Raw genomic sequence first — 18,167 nt, 5'->3', positions numbered from 1 at the left:
TATGAATCCTTGCCAAACCGCATGGATGCAGTCCTTCCAGCTCATGGAAGTCATACAAAATATTAAATTTGAATCTTACAGCACCACTATTTAATTTGCTGACATATTTTAGTACTTGCAGTAAATTTGTTCAATTTATGTATAGGCGACAAAACTTTTGTCTTGCCAAAATTGGACCTTTCTGTCTTGTTTAAATAATAAATCTTTTTTTTAGTGAAACTAATTTATTTCAGTGCATTGAACATCATTTGGGAGGGTTTTAGCTTTTCATATGAGCTATTTCTTACACCAATTGATTAATTAAAAGTCAGGTTAATAGCAGGTGTTTCTGCAAAACAGATAAGCGACAAGACTTTTGTCAGGGACTGTACTATTACTTTTCATTATCATGCAGTTTTTGTGTTATCACTGTTTAAGTTTAGTGCTTCCTTATGCTTTTTCTGTTATTTTAAGGACTGCTCATTGTGGATTCAAGGTACAGTGCAGTCGAGAGACAAACATTTTTTTTTAAACTTTTTTTAATTTTTACTTCTCATACACCATTTATACATCAAAACGTAGATATACAACTCTCAGTTGTCATGTAAGGAATAGGACTTGTGACTGTGAGCCTCCAAACGAAAGCACAAAGTACCAGTTTTTAATATCGTGATGCTTTTAGGTGCTCACGTTGAAGTGATTATATTGATATCACTTATTGCTTAGGCTTTTTTAAGGCTTTTTTGAATGGGAAGTTTTCCAGGGCTCTTTCAGTTAATCTCAGTGGCAAGCAGTTGATAAACAGGCGTAAACATCAAAGCCAGGGCGAGGCTGGACTACAGCTGAAATGGAAAGCTGCTGTACAGACAGAACAATAACACATTTTGGTTCATATTAATTATTTATACAGTATATTGTGTATTTATAATAACAATAATACATGTATTATTAAAATGTATATTAATAATTTATTTGGCTTCAGCATTCCATGCTTAATCAAGTCTTATTTAGGGATTCATACTTAATTCAAACCTAAAAATGTTCCACATTTTCATTCATTAACAAACTATTTTTGTATTTTTTGAAAATATGGAACACAGCTGATTGAGATTTCCTAATTTGACCCACCCACTAACCATTTTACCAACTCATTCATTACTCTTTCAGTTACTTCTTAAGCAGCAGCTCTTACAAACCCTTTCATACCATATTGGTAGTATTCGGCTTTTTAAACCATTTCCACTTTTCTCTACAACTTCACCTTCTTACACATTTTAACCAGCAATTCAGTGTAGTGACAGCTTTTACAAAAAACTTTGGTTTTATACATTATTGGTATCATTTAAAATTTTCAATGAAATTACTTAAACCATTCCTATTTTTTCACAAGCATTTTCTTCAGGAAATGCATTTCCTAGTTGATTCTTACTTGGTTTCTTTATTTCCAAAAAAGCTTTCTGAGCTTTCCCTATAGTACATGTTCACTAAAACAAGACACAGGTAGGCCTTCAGCTGAAATTGCAAACAGCAGTGTTTCAAATACACTGGGCTGAAATCCATTCTGTTTTGAATATGTGGTTAACAGTTTTGACAGCAGTGTGTTAGCATTTGAACAGTGTGCTTTAAATGCACGGTGTTGTGTAGGTTGTGGTTAAAGCCATGGGATAAGTGTGTAGACTTTTAAAAACTGTGTTTAAGCAGTGAAAAACAAACTAGAGTTTGGTCCACATGAACCTGGGAGGCAGTAGCTCCGTCCAGAGGGAGTTGTGTTGGAAACCGGAGGGTTGTTGGTTCGAGTCCCAGTACAGAGTGGAGCTGGTAGCTCAGGGCGCTGGGCTAGCACATGCAGTCTACCCACTCTGACATCTCACCGTTTGTGCATGCATAGGTCCTGTGTGTGGTCTATGTGAAGTGATTTTGGACAAAAACAGAGTGTAATTTATTTATTTCCCCACTGGGGATCAATAAACAGTATAAATTATTATTAACTGGGCACCCAGATAGCTCAGTTGGTAGAGCGGGTGCCCATATATAGAGGTTTACTCCTCGACGCAGCGGGCCAGGGTTCGAGTCCGGCCAGCGGCCTTTTGCTGCATGTCACTCCCCTTTCATATCTTCATCTGTCCTGTCAATTAAAGGCCTAAAATGCCCCAAAAATAATCTTAAAAAAAGATTTATTACTAACTGCTGCTGTGCACATGTGGCTCCAGTTGTTTAGCAATCAATAAAAAAACTGTCTGTTCTGTAACCATGTTTAAATAACCAGGACAAACACAGACAGCATCATTTTAAAGTATTTTACAACACACTGACAAATGACTCAACACACAAAAGAAAACGCCCACAATGTTTATGTTCAATAAACCTTTTTTTAATCTCAACAGCAAGTTAGCTTATGTGTGGTCAACATCAATGAAGGTAAATATAAAACTGGATTTCTATTGATAAGATTGATGTTTTTGTTTTATCAGCAGGTGAAATTATGATACTTAGAAACACGTCCACTAGAATCTTCATGACTTTAGTCTTTAACTAGAGAAATATTGCTATAATACTTTTAAATGGCATACACTGATTGACCAACAAGAAAAAGCATGGTAGAGAAGCAGACAAAGAAGCTCCAAAACTCCACACGGTGGGTCGTACAGGGAAACTTCTGAGGGACTTTGGTTTTGTACCTTTGTTAAAACCTCGCTCTATTTATTTTCAGAAAAACAAAAATTAAAATAAAATGGATGAAAAGGGTCCAACCAGAAATAATGTTACTATTCAAAATCTTAATTTAGATTGAAAATACGAAAAAGTAAAAGGCACACTGAACACTTCACGTTGAACACAAGATTCACCTCGGTGCACCGAAGATTCACTACCCCACTAATTTGTACAAAGAACACTCAGAAGTGTTTCTCCTACTTGCATTAAAATCAACAATCAGATAAAATGTTACCGTCTGGTCTTTCTTTGAAAGAAATTTGTTTTGTGTCCATTATTGGTGGGGAAGAGAGCGGTTTCCTACAGATTATGTTTCGTTTCAACTGCCAGGAAACAGCAAAACGATCCAAACCTTCTCCCACCTCCCGTCTCGCTACATCTCTTCTTCCCCTTGTTATCAAAGTGCTCCAGTATTCAACTTCCACAGATCATCCTGTAGCTCTTCTAGCCTGACCATTGACAAAATGAAAGCAAACAGTCATCAAAATATTCACTTAAAAGGTGAAATCCACCCTTTAAAACTCTCCCACTGCCATGTTTCCTCAATTTTAATGTCGAGAATTATTATTTTACGTTTAACCTGCCTCACAATCTTGTACTGCAGTTCCTTCTCTTTCTAAAAGACATTCTTAACGTGACCCACGAAATTGGGCGTGAGCTTATTTCTGTCAATAAAATGTGGGTGTATGACCGTATAAAACATAGCATCAGTAAATGTTAGGGTGGAACTATTAACAACCACAAGACCTGTTTGGCAACATGTCTTGTGGTTGGGTACAAGATTTTTGTTGAGTTAATATTTCTGGTCGCTTGTTAAATGTCAGAGCTAGAGTGGATATCCAATTATTCAGCATCAGTTTTGATACTCAACATGTTTTCTTCTTTTTTCCTCCACAAAAGTGCAAATAAGGTTTATCAGACTTGAGAGAAAATTAAATAAGTTTAACTTAACATGATTTTGGACTGTTGGTCAGACAAGGCTGAATATGTCAACTTGGGCCCAGACCCACTCACACAGATTACACTGTGATGGCCTTTTTTTTTAAACATTTTCTGTCATTTTATAGACCAAACAATCAATAGATAGAATCATAAGATAATCGGATCATTACTTGCAGCCTTAACGTGTTGTTAAACAGTGTTAAAAGCATTTTAGGGTGGATTTTTCCTTTCAGTCATGCACAGGACTGCAACCACAGTTGGTCCACATTTTGTAGCCTTTTTTTTTTTAAGTTAACTGCAACTGTAAAGATTCCTCTCCATACCACTTTGGTAATTTAGAATCTGATTGTGAACTCTAAGATATCTGCTCAGTCTGGTCTACATCCTAAGAGCGACTGTCTTGTTTTGAAGGCTGACAAACAAACACTCGAACAGTTGAACCCACGACCACTGAAGGTCACGCAGTCTGGCAGATGGTCACAGTCCACTAATCTCATCTCAACCCATAACCCTCTCAATATAGTTTTTAAATCATAAGTATATGCCAGAGAAGATACACCTGTGCACTTCAAGTAGATTGAATATAAGTGAATTTGTAAAAATAAAAATGAAGACGTCTCATCTTGTTGCTGGTTCGCTGTCAATCAAAGAGCGGTGGTGAGCTCGTAGTCAAAATCCAGTGTTAGGTGACTGATCTGCTGGTCTGTCTCCCAGGGTCCCCAATGCCAGAGAGTAAAACATTCTTTAATGAAATCTAATGAGGGGAATCTTTATGGGGACATTCTGTTATTATTAACATGATTCATCAGTAAAACATCACAGAGGCATGACTGGAGTATGAGTATGTAAACCCGAATAGATCTAAACGCTACAACTGTGCACTGAGGGGGAAAGCACAGTTTGTCTTTTTCAGACAAAGGATGTGATGGATGCAGATAATTTGAAGTATGACACACACACACACACACACACACACACACACACACACACACACACACACCCACCACACCACACACATTAGCACACACACACACACACACACACACACACACACACACACACACACACACACCTTGTCCCTGCACTTCCAGGGCAAGTGAGGGGGAGATTATCTCCTGGTTACATCATCAGCTCATGTGATGTCACTGCTGATGACTCAGAGGTCCCCGGGAACCAATCAGAGTTGGCTGTACAGGTGAGGGTTCCATTCATAATCCTTCAACATTAAGGATTAATATTGCTTCAGTATTGCCACAAAAATAGAATAATATTGACTGTCTAAAACACCGCTACTTCTCAACCAAACACATTTATTACATCAGCCCTCATTTATCAGGAAAGCGCATGATCACAACTGAACTTTCAAACAGACGTGGGCATCACGCCTGCAAAAACTGGTAACTACCCTCATTTTTGGAGTATTATGAGACCTGGCAAGTGTGTCAATAGGAAGGAAAGGTGACAAAAGCAGTTCAGTAGTGTAGGAAATAAATCAGGGTCAGTAGTTACAAGTTATAAAAACAAAAAACTATTACTTATGTCATTTGGTCTACACAAAAGCCTGCAGCTTGTTTGTGTTGTATTGATTATTTTTACTCATCAATTAACTAAAACAGCTCAACAAATGGAGCATTACTCCCAAACCTGCTGCTTCAACCAGCATGTTTAGGTTATTTGTTAAGAAAAATGACCATCAAGGGTTATGTGTTATTTTTTGGAGGAGTAGTGTAAATGTTAGTGTTGAAACCTGTGCACTCATCATGCTAGCATTTGCGCTCACAGTAGTGTGTAAAATCATTTCTATGAACTGGACAAAAAAACACTAACACTTGAATTTGCGGTGATTTCCATGGTATCGTGATAAATGAGGGCTATTTTGTTCAGTTTTTTTTTTTTTTATCTACTGAAATAAAAAACAGAAGTCTTTTGAGAATCAGTCTATTGTTGTTGATGCTGTCCTATTTTAAATACACAAAACACTGCCAGCTATTGTCTTTATGGTTGTCTGACAGTCAGTCCTAAATTAGATCACTTCCAAACCATTTCTAGGTGAAATGCTGCACTCTGGCAGACCCAGGCTGCACGCTGCAGTCCTTACAGGTGTCACAACATCCGTGACAACGGTAGCCTCGCCAAGTCAGCACGGCGAAGCTTGCATTGTGCCATATCGGACCTGGTCCTGCCTTACAGAGCTGATAAGAACAGAGGAGGAGAGGGAGAAAGGGAGGTAGGCTAAGGGAGGATTGTGGTAGAAAGGGTGTCTGAGGTTCATCACAACTAAGAAATGAAGTTTGTATTAGTCGTACAAAATTGAACACTTTTCCTTCCCTGTTGCTACGCTTGGTCTCCACTTATCTCCATTTTCTCTGCTCTTAGTACTGTGTAGGTTCACATTGCTTAATACTGCTTTCTATTACCCTCCTGGCTTTAGTTGACCAGTACGAAGCCATGCTGCGAGTCCACGGTCTCCATCATCTCACTGTCCAGGAGGGAGCCCTGCAACTCAGGCAGGCCCAGGCCAACCGATTGCCCCGGAGCAGCCAAAACCCCAGCTTCAGCCTCTCCTGGAGCAGGCGGGGGCAACCAGGCAGGGTCTAGTGGGAACTCGTACTGCTCTGGATAAAGACCCTCAGTGGAAGGCCCCAGGGCCTGCTGCTCACAGCCTGCAGGGTAGCTGAAGCCCAGGCTGCTGGAAGAGGCTTCATGAGGCAGGGAATGGTGGAGCTGGTGATGGAGGTGAGATCCAGGGGGAAGGTGTTGGGTGTAGTGGTGGTGGCTCATATAGGGATCATAAACCAGGCCCTCACCTGGTTCCATCAAGGGGCTCAGACTATGGGGGTGGCTGAAGGGAGGCGAGGCCTGAGGACTGCCCTGCTGCTGTGCGGCTGACATAGAGGGGCCCTGAGGGGAACTTTGAGATGCCGTCTGGTCCAGAGCAGGGCCGCCTGTCGGGAAGGATCCTTCAGCTATCTGCATCTGGTTGAAGTAGACCTGCAGCCCCATGCCCTGTGATTGCTGCAGGTACATCCTCTTCTGGTTCAGTCTGTGAGGAGAGCAGTAGAGCCCACTTAGATCAAGACAACATTTTGAATCAACACACGAACAAGCACAAAGCTTGCAATAAATTGAATTCAAACATGGTATTCAATATGTTTTGCTTTGATGTTTTGCTGGGGCGTAATCACAATACACTATTAAACGATACAATATTCAGAAAGTATCAAATTGTCCCCGCCAATTATGTACTGATTCAGAGTAATTTTTATGTGCATAAAATTTGGCACCAATCAACATTAATTTCAGGCAGGCTGGCTTCATATGAAAGCGACTCACAGCTGTTTCGGGTCGTGGCTAAACAGATACTAGAGACTGCAGAAAAGCTGAACAGCAAAGTGACACTGGGGTTAGCAGGGTCTACACTGCTAATAGAAGTTTACAGGTGACGCAAAAATGACATAAACATGTGTACACACGTTTCCTGTGCAGCCCTCAATTATATGTTGGCTCTCTAAAAAGGACCTCAGTCAAAACTTAGAGAACGTCAGATTAATAATTAAAATGGTTGTAGAAGGTGCAGACCTCTCCAGTTGCCTCACCATCAGCTCTGCAAAATTGATGCTGAATTGTCAATTTCACAAATATTAGTTGTGCTTGGGGTGCCTGGATAGTTCACCTGGTTGAGCGTGCATACCATGTATAAAGCCTAAGTTCTTGCCGCAGCGGATTCAATTCAGAACTGCGGCCCATTCCTACATGTCAGTCCCCCTCTCTCTCCCCTTTCACATCTTCAGCTGTCCTGTGTAATAAAGGTCTAAAAAAATGCCAAACAAAATAATCTTTAAAAAATCTGGTTGACGTTGGCCGGTGATGGCATGTAACTCATCAGGATAGGGAAATCAACTTGCCAGTATCCAGCCGACTCTGCTAACTCTGCTAGCCCAATCTGCTAGCCTGGCTAGCTAACCAGCTGGCCAGTCAAGTTTTAAAATTTAAGCATCAGAGTATACAATGCGCCCAAGACCATCTCTACGGCCATCTCATGACTACGAGTCGCTCATCACGATAGGGAAACAAACTCACCAGTTTCCTGTTAACTCTGCTAGCCTGGCCGGTCAAGGTTTTCAAATGTAAACATCAGACTAAACACAGGGAATGACAGAGAAGACCATCAGCTACGACCTGGTCGTGGCTACGATCCCGACTAAGTGGACAAGCAAGACCATCTCCTCATCCATCAACATCTATATATCAAAGGGGGCACCAATGCAAGCGTGGAGGAATAAGCAGTTTGTTCAGCGATGTAAATAGGCCTGCTCTGCTCATTGACAGTTGGAAAAACAGAGCTTAGTACATCCAGGAAAGATAGCAACAGAAAAATGGGGAGAAGCGTAGATGAGAGACAGCTGTACAGAAATAACTACTCTTAGTTCTGTTCCTGGTACAGCAAAAATAAAATGTATTCACACACCCTAAGCCAAACACAATTGCCGCTTCGTGACAACAGCCACCACAATGCACACACCCACAGCAGTGAGCAGTAACTGTGTTCAACAAGAATTTCTAGCATGTATAATGTGTTTAAAAAGAAATCACTGATTTTGCGGACTTCAAATCAGCAAATTTCTTTTGTCAATGTGAAAAACGTTGACTGCCACTACCAACTGCAACTACAGTTAGGGCAAACCCTAAAACAAAACCCCCTTCTAAAAAGAAACCAGCAAACATGAACACAATGTCGGGCTGAATGACTGATATGAAACAAAATGGCACTTCAGTCTGATTAACAGGCAAGGTAACTGTAACGCCTAGTTTAAGTCCTGGGTGTTTTTCAGTCCTTGTTGGAGGAGTACAACTTTTAACCAACTTTCCGATTTTGGAATTTATTTGCATCTAAGCAAATGCTTTTTTTGCTCTGAATACAATCTTCCAGCAGTGACCTTTCACAACAGCTAAATTAACACAAGGCATTGAAAATATTTCATAAAATGGAGGGACAAAAAGAATAAAAAATAAAAATGTGTGGAGAAAATGTTTAAAGTGTGATTTACCTGTGTTCCTGCAGCTGTTGCTCTAAACTTCGAGTATCCTGACAGAAAAGTTGGCAGCTAGCGGGACTGTTAGCCAAGACGTTGGCCTTTGGGATGGATAGAAGAGAGATGATGATGATGGTGTTCAGGATAATTACAATGTAACAATGGCTAAAAACGGTTTCACTATTGTTGGATCATGGCAGAGCTGATAATCCTCACATATCTAAATGGTATCACTGAATGTTATGCAAAACAGCCAAATAATAAGTGATAGAATGTACCTGTAGTCTATGAGTGAGGTATTGTGTCTCTAAACTCTGTCTGCGGGACAGCAGAGGCGGCTGCAGCGCGCCTTGATATAAAGCTAGGCCCTCTTGTTGCTTGGATGCTTCACCCTTAAATCAAAAACATTAGAACAAGGGATGTTTATGCTCATGCACACATGCTTGTGGACACACATATCCCAGATCCCCTTTTCTGTCAGTTAATAAAGCTGTGTCAGGGTCTGGGTGCTTCATCGTGTGGTCTAACTGGATTATCCATGCTGTCTCCTGCCCAAATGCCTGTGTGGTGACTGATCAGCCAGATGCCTTTCTCTAAATGGCATGTACTACAGGGATAACACAGTAGTTAAATGAAATGAATGCAAATTAAAAGGATGATCGGGCCCGAGCATCATAACCAACAAAGAGCTGCGTTATTGCATTATGAGAGACGGATAAAAGGAAAACAACTAGATCTTGTCTGCTTCCACAATTGATTTTGTGTGTAGTTTTTTTTTTTTTTACTGGAAGCTTATGGATCTTTCCTTAAATGGTTTCCCTTGCAGCGTGTGTGTGTGCGTGTGCGTGTGCGTTATTTTGTGTATATGTGTACCCGTCTTTGTGTGTGATTGCAGCTTGGGCCTACTGAGTGCCAGTCGCTTCTACGGGTAAGTCTGATTGACTTCAACAATGGCTACATTCACTTTGGCCTAGGCTCCAGGACCCAGGGGACGGGAGACAGTAAACAAGCCATAGTTGGCTGCCTCTCCTGGGGTTACACAACAGCCTGGGTGCCTGTTTTTTTTCTTTTTCTGGGCAACATGGAGATAGTAGGACTAAGGCTGAGACTGGGTTTGGGACGAGAAAGATTTTGAATAGGTTAGAGAGTTAAGGAGGGGTGTGTGTGTGTGTGTGTGTGTGTGTGTGTGTGTGTGTGTGTGTGTGTGTGTGTATATTTATGCAACAGGACAGACCTCCAGGAGGTTGTGTAAGTGGTGCTGAGGTCCCAGGGGGCCGATGGCAGCCCCTTCCCCAGTGCCCATCTGCTCCACCAGCATCTGGACTTTGTTCAGCTCCAGGATGCCTTTGGTCCTCGCCAAATTCTGGAGGTGCTGACGAAATGCAACCAGACCTGAAAGCATAAACAAATCCCCACAATATGAAAGTCAGTATTGATTCTTGCAGCTAATTAAAAGAAGAAAACAAAATGTCAAAGGCTCTATCCACTAAGAGAGTCAGCATTTATCCTCGCTGAAATTATCAAACTGGTTGAGTGGTTAACACTGTTCATCAACCCTACTGATAATGTGGCTGGATGTACGTCACGAGGAGCTGGCGGCGTGTGTGTGAGAGTATCTGTGTGTGTGCGTGTGCATGTGTGTGTGTGTGCGCAACAGCAAGTAGCTCTGATAAGACCCATCCAGTGGTGACAAGCTGTGACTGTTAACGATAGGACCCGACTCACCATGATGGTGGGAGTTATTTAAAAACCAGAGTCAGCAGGCTGACGCAAACGGAATCCACTGCATCACCACTCTCCAAAGAGGATTATGAAGAAAAAATAAATAAATAACCGAAAATACCAACTGGGAGCGCACAGTTAAGGCTGTCAATGTAGTGCTATAGAAGTAACAAGCCATGATCATAATCATTTCTCTACTTGGCTAAATCACAGGTGATTTACAACCAGCAGGCACAGAATACTGTAGGTGTAAAGGGAGAAAAATGGTAGATTGAGGTTGTTTAACTTTCCCTCTCATGTTTGGGCTCCTTTTCCTCTCTGATGTGGAGTAAAGACAAATTCTGCCACAAACTTTGAAAAGAGAAAGAAAGCAAAACAGAGAATGAGCTTGAACAGATAGAAAGAGCTAGTGAAAAAGAGAAGGATAGAGAAAGGGGGGGGGTGAGATATGTGGGTTGAGAACCTTCAAAAATATCTGTGTGTCTGTGATTCATAATGTGAATCATCACCGTCATAGTTGTCAGAGAGACAGAAGAATGAGAGAGGGGGATGAGACGGGGAAAAAGTGTGTGAAAGAGTGTTAATTTCATCAGACAAGACAACGACCTTTTTTTCCATGACGAAGACGAGACGAGATTGCACCAATGTCCAAAAACGCTGACTAGGACTAAATTAACACGCATTATTGTTGACGAAAAAAGACAAGACTAAAATGTTTTAAAAACATAAACTGAAGTGAGGATCCAAAAAGAACAATGAATGGATACAGGAAAAACTAAAAAAAAATTAACACTCCTAGTCCTGACCTTGGGTGAGTGAGGTGTCAGAGGCACGGCGTCCTTCTCTGAAGCTGATGGGGGAGCGGTTGTGAGTCTCCCTGTGCTGCGACGTCAGGACGGCCATTGCTGGGTTGGCAGGCCGAGCGTTCAAGAAAGGTGTAGTAGTGACGCCAGGAGGAGAGCTGTTGGCTGGTACTACTTCACTGAGAGAGGGGGGGTCCTCCAAGAGGCCAAGGTCGCTGTGCATTGAGCCCATGTCGTGGCCCATGTCCGAATCAGCACTGCCCATGGAGGGGTTATGGCCCAGAGCAAATAATTTACCTGGGGGACAAAATTATTTATTATAAACACCTTTGCTTCAGCATTAGATGCATGTGATAGACTCCCAAAGTGTGCGTTCCATTAGGTGACATCATACCTTGGTTCCAAGGCTTTGGCTGATTGGTCACCTCAGAGAGGGTGTGTCGCCTTTGGCCAAACCGAGCTGTTTGATAGGCCGAGGGCAGGTAGGGCGGATCATCCTCTGTGTCGGGCTCCTCAGTCTCAATGCCCTCATCGATCGATGTCTCCATCATGTTGCTAGGCGACGAAGTGGAGGACTTGCGGAGGACAGTGGGGGGAGGCAAGGGGTCCAGCAGGCAGCCATTTACCTAGACAAAGGGGGGATGAAAAGGGACAGAAAGAGAGAATGATAACTATACATTAAAACTGACTGTGCAAGGAAGGAAACAGCTGAACACTGAAGGAACCAGGACACACTGTTGGTCAAATCATGCATCTTAAAACACACAGGGTGCGCGCAAACACGCACAAAGGAGAACCCATACTGAGAATGAGGGCTCCATTAGGTACTCTCCTCCGGTTTTTCTTTAACTCACCACAGTTGGTGTCATACTGGGAGTGTGTGTGTTTTTTGTTGCAGCATGCAGGCATGTTTGTGTTAGTACAGAGGTGGACGGTTGGGATAAAGGAATGCAGGGCCAGGAGGTGAGCTTTGACTAAAAGTGCTGTGTGACACACACACACACAGGCTGAGTGGGCGCAGCAACCAGAAAGCCGGATGTTGGTCTAGAAAGAGCAACTTTGCCCAATTCCCTATCTGCTTTCTGTAGCGTGCTGGGATAGGAATGCAGTTACTACACACACACACACACACACACACACACACACACACACACACACACACACACACCACACACACACACACACACACACACACACACACACACACAAACACCACACACACACACACACACACCACACACACACCACCACACACACACACACACAACCACCACACACACACAAACACACACACTTGTGTGGGTCATAAGGGGAAAGTAGAAGGATGAAGAAGAGGAGCGAAAGAAGCTCAATGGAGAAGTAAGAAGGAAAAACTAAAAAAGAAAAGATGAGGTGTTAGGTGATGGGTTGGAGGTCGCTGTGGCAGGATCGCTGGAGCAGCACAGCAGCTTCCTGTCCATTTGTGTTCACTCAGCTTCGCAATAGGTCACATCATCATCACAGGACAGCTTACATAACCAGGCTCCATTCACCCAGATAACATGCACTCTGTCTCTGTTCCACTTCTCTCTCTCTCTCTCTCTCTCTCTCTCTTTTTCTCTCTCACACACCAACACACACACACACACAACTCTTGATTGGAGCCAGGCTTCTTGACATTGCATCTGTGTGTGTGTGTGTGTGTGTGTGTGTGTGTGTGTGTGTGTGTGTGTGTGTGTGTGTGTGTGTGTGTGTGTGTGTGTGTGTGTAGCCCTGCAGGTGTGTGTGGCCATCATCTCAGACCACTGGTGTCTGTGTTCTGTAATAGTCCGTCAGCTCAACAACAGGCCTAAAGGAAAAGATTGCTGGTTGGTACAGATAAAAAGGAAATAGTGAGAGCACTCTGTGTGTTTGTCAAGAAGCCTTGTAGGACAGGCAGCTGTCCTGTCTGATGTGTGCTGAGTTCTTACATAAGAGAACAAGTCAACTGCACTCTGGCAGGTTGAAGGAGCAAGCCAATGCTCAAAACCTCTAAGGAGTCAAGGGCGCCTCAGGTGCAACACACGCACGCGCGCACACACACCTGATTCACAGTGAGTGGGTATGCTTGTCAAAGCGAATCAATGTCAAACTTATCGGAATAATGTTTCAGGAAATAGTTGTGCAAGCTGATAATGACAATAATAACTACAACTTCAAAAACCAAAAGAGGACGATCACACAAAAAGAAAGACAGGCTGTTTTTATTGGTTTTGGACCTACTTTGGGTATGTTGACATCATCCACCATGAAATGCTGCTCCAGGGGACTTGTAGTCTGGGGGAAGGAAAAAGCATCAGGGGAGGCTTGGGGCACAGCAGGGGAGCGCAACAGACGAACTCCCTGCGGGAGCAAACCCACCTGCGCTGAACCACTGGTCGACTGCAGAGAGATAGAAACAGAGATTTTGACAAATCAAAGATCCTTCTCCAATTAATGTCCGATATTTAGCAACAACATTTATAATAATGCAATTACGACTTTGACTTTGTAATCTAAAAGAGACAAAAAAGATCCTAGATGGTGAAGGAAATGAAAAAGAAATTGCAAAGTGTCTCTAAGAACAGATCGTGGGCAAAGAAAAGAAAATGATGAATAATGTAACTGAGGCAGACGTATTAAGATCAAGGCTGGCCAGAACAGAAGCTGGCTGGATGTGAATAACGGAGCTTTGATCAGGGATGCGTGTATATTAATCTCTGTACACATCATTCAGAAGCCCCTCGTTGGCAGGACACGCTGTGGCTACCTTGGCGACAGTCTGTTCGGCGATGGTGCTGGGCCGTCGCTGGCGGGGGTCGAGGCGCTGTTCGACGGGGAAGCTACAGCGATGGGCCTTGAGGCGCTCCACCAGCAGGTAGTAGATAGCAGCAAAGTGGTTGTAGCTTTTGTTCTGCAGAGACTGGGGGATGACAGACAACATAAATGGCGGCGTCTGTAATTGACGTTATTAGTGAAACACAACTTCCATCGTGGATGACTGCGACAGCTCTTAAGATAAGCTGAGATAATGCTTTGTTACTGTTCAGTGTGAAATTGGGTTATTGCAGCAGCTAAAGAGCAGAGTATAGATAAGAAATACAATACAGAGAATGTATTAAAAGAAAAGACAGCATATACTGCATATAAATTATAGCCTCAAATGACCTCAAAATTGTACTTGAAGACCATACTCTGACCAGCTCTGACCTTTACACCTGAATCTTTTCATACCCTTGTTGAATAAATAAAGACCGCTAAGTCCTCACCTCTATAGTCTTGTGCTGGTCGATGCCAAGGCTGTGCATTAGGCGAAGGACCTGTTCGCTGTATTCTCCCACAACTGCCTCGCCCTCAGCAGTTGGAGGCTGTTGGTACAGAACAGGCCTCTGTACGGGAGCGTACAGAGCCATCCACTTGTGCTCCTTGATCTGGGCCACAGACAGACGCTTTGATGGGTCCAGTACCAACATCCTTCGGATCAGGTGCTCACAGTCTGCGAGGGGTGGGAGAGAACAATCAATCATAGATGATGTGACAAAGTATTTTTTATAGCCCTTCATATGTTAGAATCACCAAAGGAAGAGGTTGTTTATGTTGTTGTTTATAATGCCGTGCACGGTATACTATAATAGCTATGTTAAAGCAAATAAAGCCACAATGTGCCATGTCCTTGACAAAGTAGCCCAGTTAAAGTGGAGGAAAAATGAACACATAAGACTTTTAAATCTGCTGAATTTTTTTTCCGGTTTTCTCTGCCGTCAGTTCTGAGCAGTGTATCTACACTCTTTTCTACTTTCCTCCCTTCCTTATGAGAGCTCCTCACCTCTAGTTAGTGGCTAGATGAGTTTGACGTCAGACACAGCTGGGTTCTTAACAGGATTACAGTTCCCCTGCCTCTGCCGCTTTGGCCTGTCTGCTCCCCTACTGCCTGCACTGCATTCCTGTCCGCCACACAGCATCATTACCAATATACCCTGCTGCTACAGTCTTAAAGCAAAACAGGTGTGTTCTTAACAAATAGGCCCTACAGTTGTTGTGTTATCTACTTGATCGTTAATACTATCTTCATTAAAATGTGTTTTTGAAATGAATCATCTCTACTTTGAGTTTTTTCTATTAATTAAAAATGTATTGACGTATAGATGGGGAAAAAAAAAAAATCAGCAAAATATGTCTTAAGTGACTAAAGTTGTTCTCTTTTTGAAGTTAATTTAAAAATCTAATTATCATATCGTCTTTATTCCAAAATGCTTACTATAAAATAAAAGTCATACATCAAAAGTCATACTCTTTTAAATGCTATTAAACATTTTGCCATTTTAGAGTTTACTAAGAGTTGTAAATGTCTACACAAGCAACCTTCTGCAGGTAACCTTCTTCCTTATTCTCTTGCTCTACCAATATCCACAGATATCCTGTCTTCTGTCAGAGAGTTAGCACTTCATAAGCCCAAGGACATGGCTGCCAACAGTTACTCCCTGCTCCACATTCTTCCCAGTTGCCCTGCTGATCTACTAACGTGTTTACATCACATTTTTTCTACCTTGTACCTGGCGGCTCAGCCAACTCAATTTTTTCCCCATTGTGTATGTAACCAGTGTGCCTTTCACTACACTTTTGCCCCATGCTGTGGCATCTAAGCAGCTGCTAAGTAACAACATGCTTCAAATACAATACACTACAATATGTTTGAACCAGTAGTTACTCAGGCTCTGCTTGTTGCTACAGCCGTGTTTATGGCAACAGTTGAAGCTGAGCACATTTGTCAAAGCTCCTAACCACCAGGGAAGGTTGGACTACGTAAAGGGTATGGCACTGCATAACCGTCTAGCCGGCTGATTGATTGACACACTTTTCTTAGCCAGTACATTACACCACCTTGACTTAACCACAGAACCATCCCAGTTAACACTTGCAAAGTCCCAGTGGTGTAAAGTTGCACTAAGTCCCCCAACAAAGGAGAACAGAACTCTGTTGCAAGAAGTTGGAGGGCAAAGCAAAGACTAGGTTCTGTGGCGGACTTAATTGTATCTATTTCATTAACTTTATCAGACACATGAGCTTACAAATAACAGACTGTAATTAATACATATAAAAGGCAGCCATCGCGCGTGACTGTGAACATGAGTGTAACCCTACGTACAGACATGAAATGCAACACAAACTGCAATTCAAAGCTTCACCAGTTTTTACTTGAATTTCAAAAAACACCCTATTTTTTTCAGTGTGGGCTGTAAATTGGCTAGCTGTACTTCTGCAATCCAGGACAGAAGAAACAAAATGTAACAAGCAGTAAAACAAGCAGTTTAGCTTCACATGTATGTAATTTTATTTTTAAATGGGTTCTCAATTAGCTTAATTAGAGCTAAATTAATTAGCAGGTAAATCCATTTGTTAATAACAGAAAGCTAGTTTGCAAATTCATTAATAGAATAGTAATTTTTTAAAGACAAAATTTGAATCATGTGCTGCTTTTCTCAGTTTTACATAATGTAAATTGTTCACATCATCTTTGGGATCTTCTGACAAAACAAGCAAATTGAGGAAATCACCTTGGACTCTGAGAACTTGTGATGGGCATTATTTCACTTTTTTATTCTGACCTTTATTGGAGCAAATGATTCTGGTAACATGACTGTTGGCTCTTGTGTACAAGTATCTACCAGGTCTGCGCAATATGCAACAGTAGGGGAGACATAAGACAACCCTTACTGCAGTTATTTAGTCAGTATGTTGGGAGTAGTCCACAAGATAGTTTACTGTGCAGTGCTAGGCTGTGCTGTGTACGACACTGTTGACCAGCGAGAGAAACAAGTGGAGATGAGATGGACTGTTTCTGGATGAAGAAATCAGCACACTCTGTTCTCCTTGTTCAGGGAACAGGGGCTGGACTGGGGGTGGGGAGGTGGGATTTAGTGTCAGTCTGGCCACGGAGCTGACATTACACTCCTACATTCCCCTTATGTCTTAATTGTTTCAAGATCCTGAACAAATCTGGATGAGTCTCTCACCACAACCCCTGTTGAGAAAGTGATACAGACTTGCAGATGGGACACACAGAAACAAGAGAAACAGACAGGGCGACAAACTAACAGGAATATGTCTCACAGATATAGTGTGAGTTAGACACACATACAAACAGAGACTCCTCAAAGAGAGACAGACAGGAGAACGGCTGGAGGGCTTCTCTGGCTCTTTCCCAGGTTACATAAACAGCTCCAGCTCTGGAATTAATCTGCTGCCAGCTAGCTAGCACAGCCGCTAACAGCAGGGCTGCTTTAAAACAGTTAGCCAACCTGACTCACTCAGCAGCCTGAATGCATGCACAGAAACACTGACGCACGTATTCACATTACAGAGGACAATGACAGAGTGTCTTCTACTGTATCCCCTTCAAATGAGTGTAATGTTCCTCATTAATGAAATGACCCCCTGAGTGGTTGCAACAGTATGGTGACTGAAATAGGAATGCATGATCTTTTCATCTGAGTGGCAGTATCCCTCACAGGAATTACATGCCATTTTTCCTCAGTTCGAATACATACCGTGACAAGAGAGAACATAGGTGTCTCACAAATACACTGCATGTGTGTAAATTTACAAGAACGTGAGAAGTGGGAATTGGCATAGTCCCATCTTATTTTGTGTTCCCAGTGAGTCTCTTCTTACCTTCAGTCATGAAGTAGGGGATGCGAAACCTTCCCTCTAGGACTCTCTGTCGAAGTACAGGCAGAGTGGGCCCATCGAAGGGCAGCGCACCACATACCAGCACATATAGCACCACCCCCATACTCTGAACATGAAAAGACACACACACACACACACACACACACACACACACACACCCACACAAAAACACACACACACACACACACACACACACACACACACACACACACACACACAGAGAGAGAACAAGGACAAGGTAGTAGACGAATCAATCAGGAGACTGTAAATAAGGTAATAAGATTATTGT

General features: G+C 42.4%; 1 protein-coding gene across 4 annotated transcripts in view; it reads right to left on the bottom strand.

The window, feature by feature from the left end:
• Window positions 1-2,328: 2,328 nt before the first annotated feature.
• sik2b (salt-inducible kinase 2b) overlaps window positions 2,329-18,167 on the bottom strand; it is a gene marked incomplete at its 5' end in the record, with an annotated part of 40,098 nt that continues 24,259 nt past the window's right edge. Inside the window, 11 exon segments of one of the 4 annotated variants that reach the window (XM_032512297.1) lie at window positions 6,559-6,676; window positions 7,714-7,772; window positions 8,682-8,767; window positions 8,945-9,058; window positions 9,901-10,058; window positions 11,195-11,488; window positions 11,586-11,817; window positions 13,433-13,591; window positions 13,959-14,111; window positions 14,458-14,684; window positions 17,861-17,984. In XM_032512297.1, coding sequence (XP_032368188.1) covers window positions 7,733-7,772; window positions 8,682-8,767; window positions 8,945-9,058; window positions 9,901-10,058; window positions 11,195-11,488; window positions 11,586-11,817; window positions 13,433-13,591; window positions 13,959-14,111; window positions 14,458-14,684; window positions 17,861-17,984 — 1,587 coding nt within the window. 4 annotated transcript variants of the gene reach the window in all.

Source organism: Etheostoma spectabile, chromosome 3 (genome assembly GCF_008692095.1).
Source record: "Etheostoma spectabile isolate EspeVRDwgs_2016 chromosome 3, UIUC_Espe_1.0, whole genome shotgun sequence".
In the NCBI taxonomy this organism is placed as follows: Eukaryota; Metazoa; Chordata; class Actinopteri; order Perciformes; family Percidae; genus Etheostoma; species Etheostoma spectabile.
The sequence above is the reverse complement of the archived record's forward strand: the minus strand, read 5'-3'. Positions and strand labels throughout refer to the sequence as shown.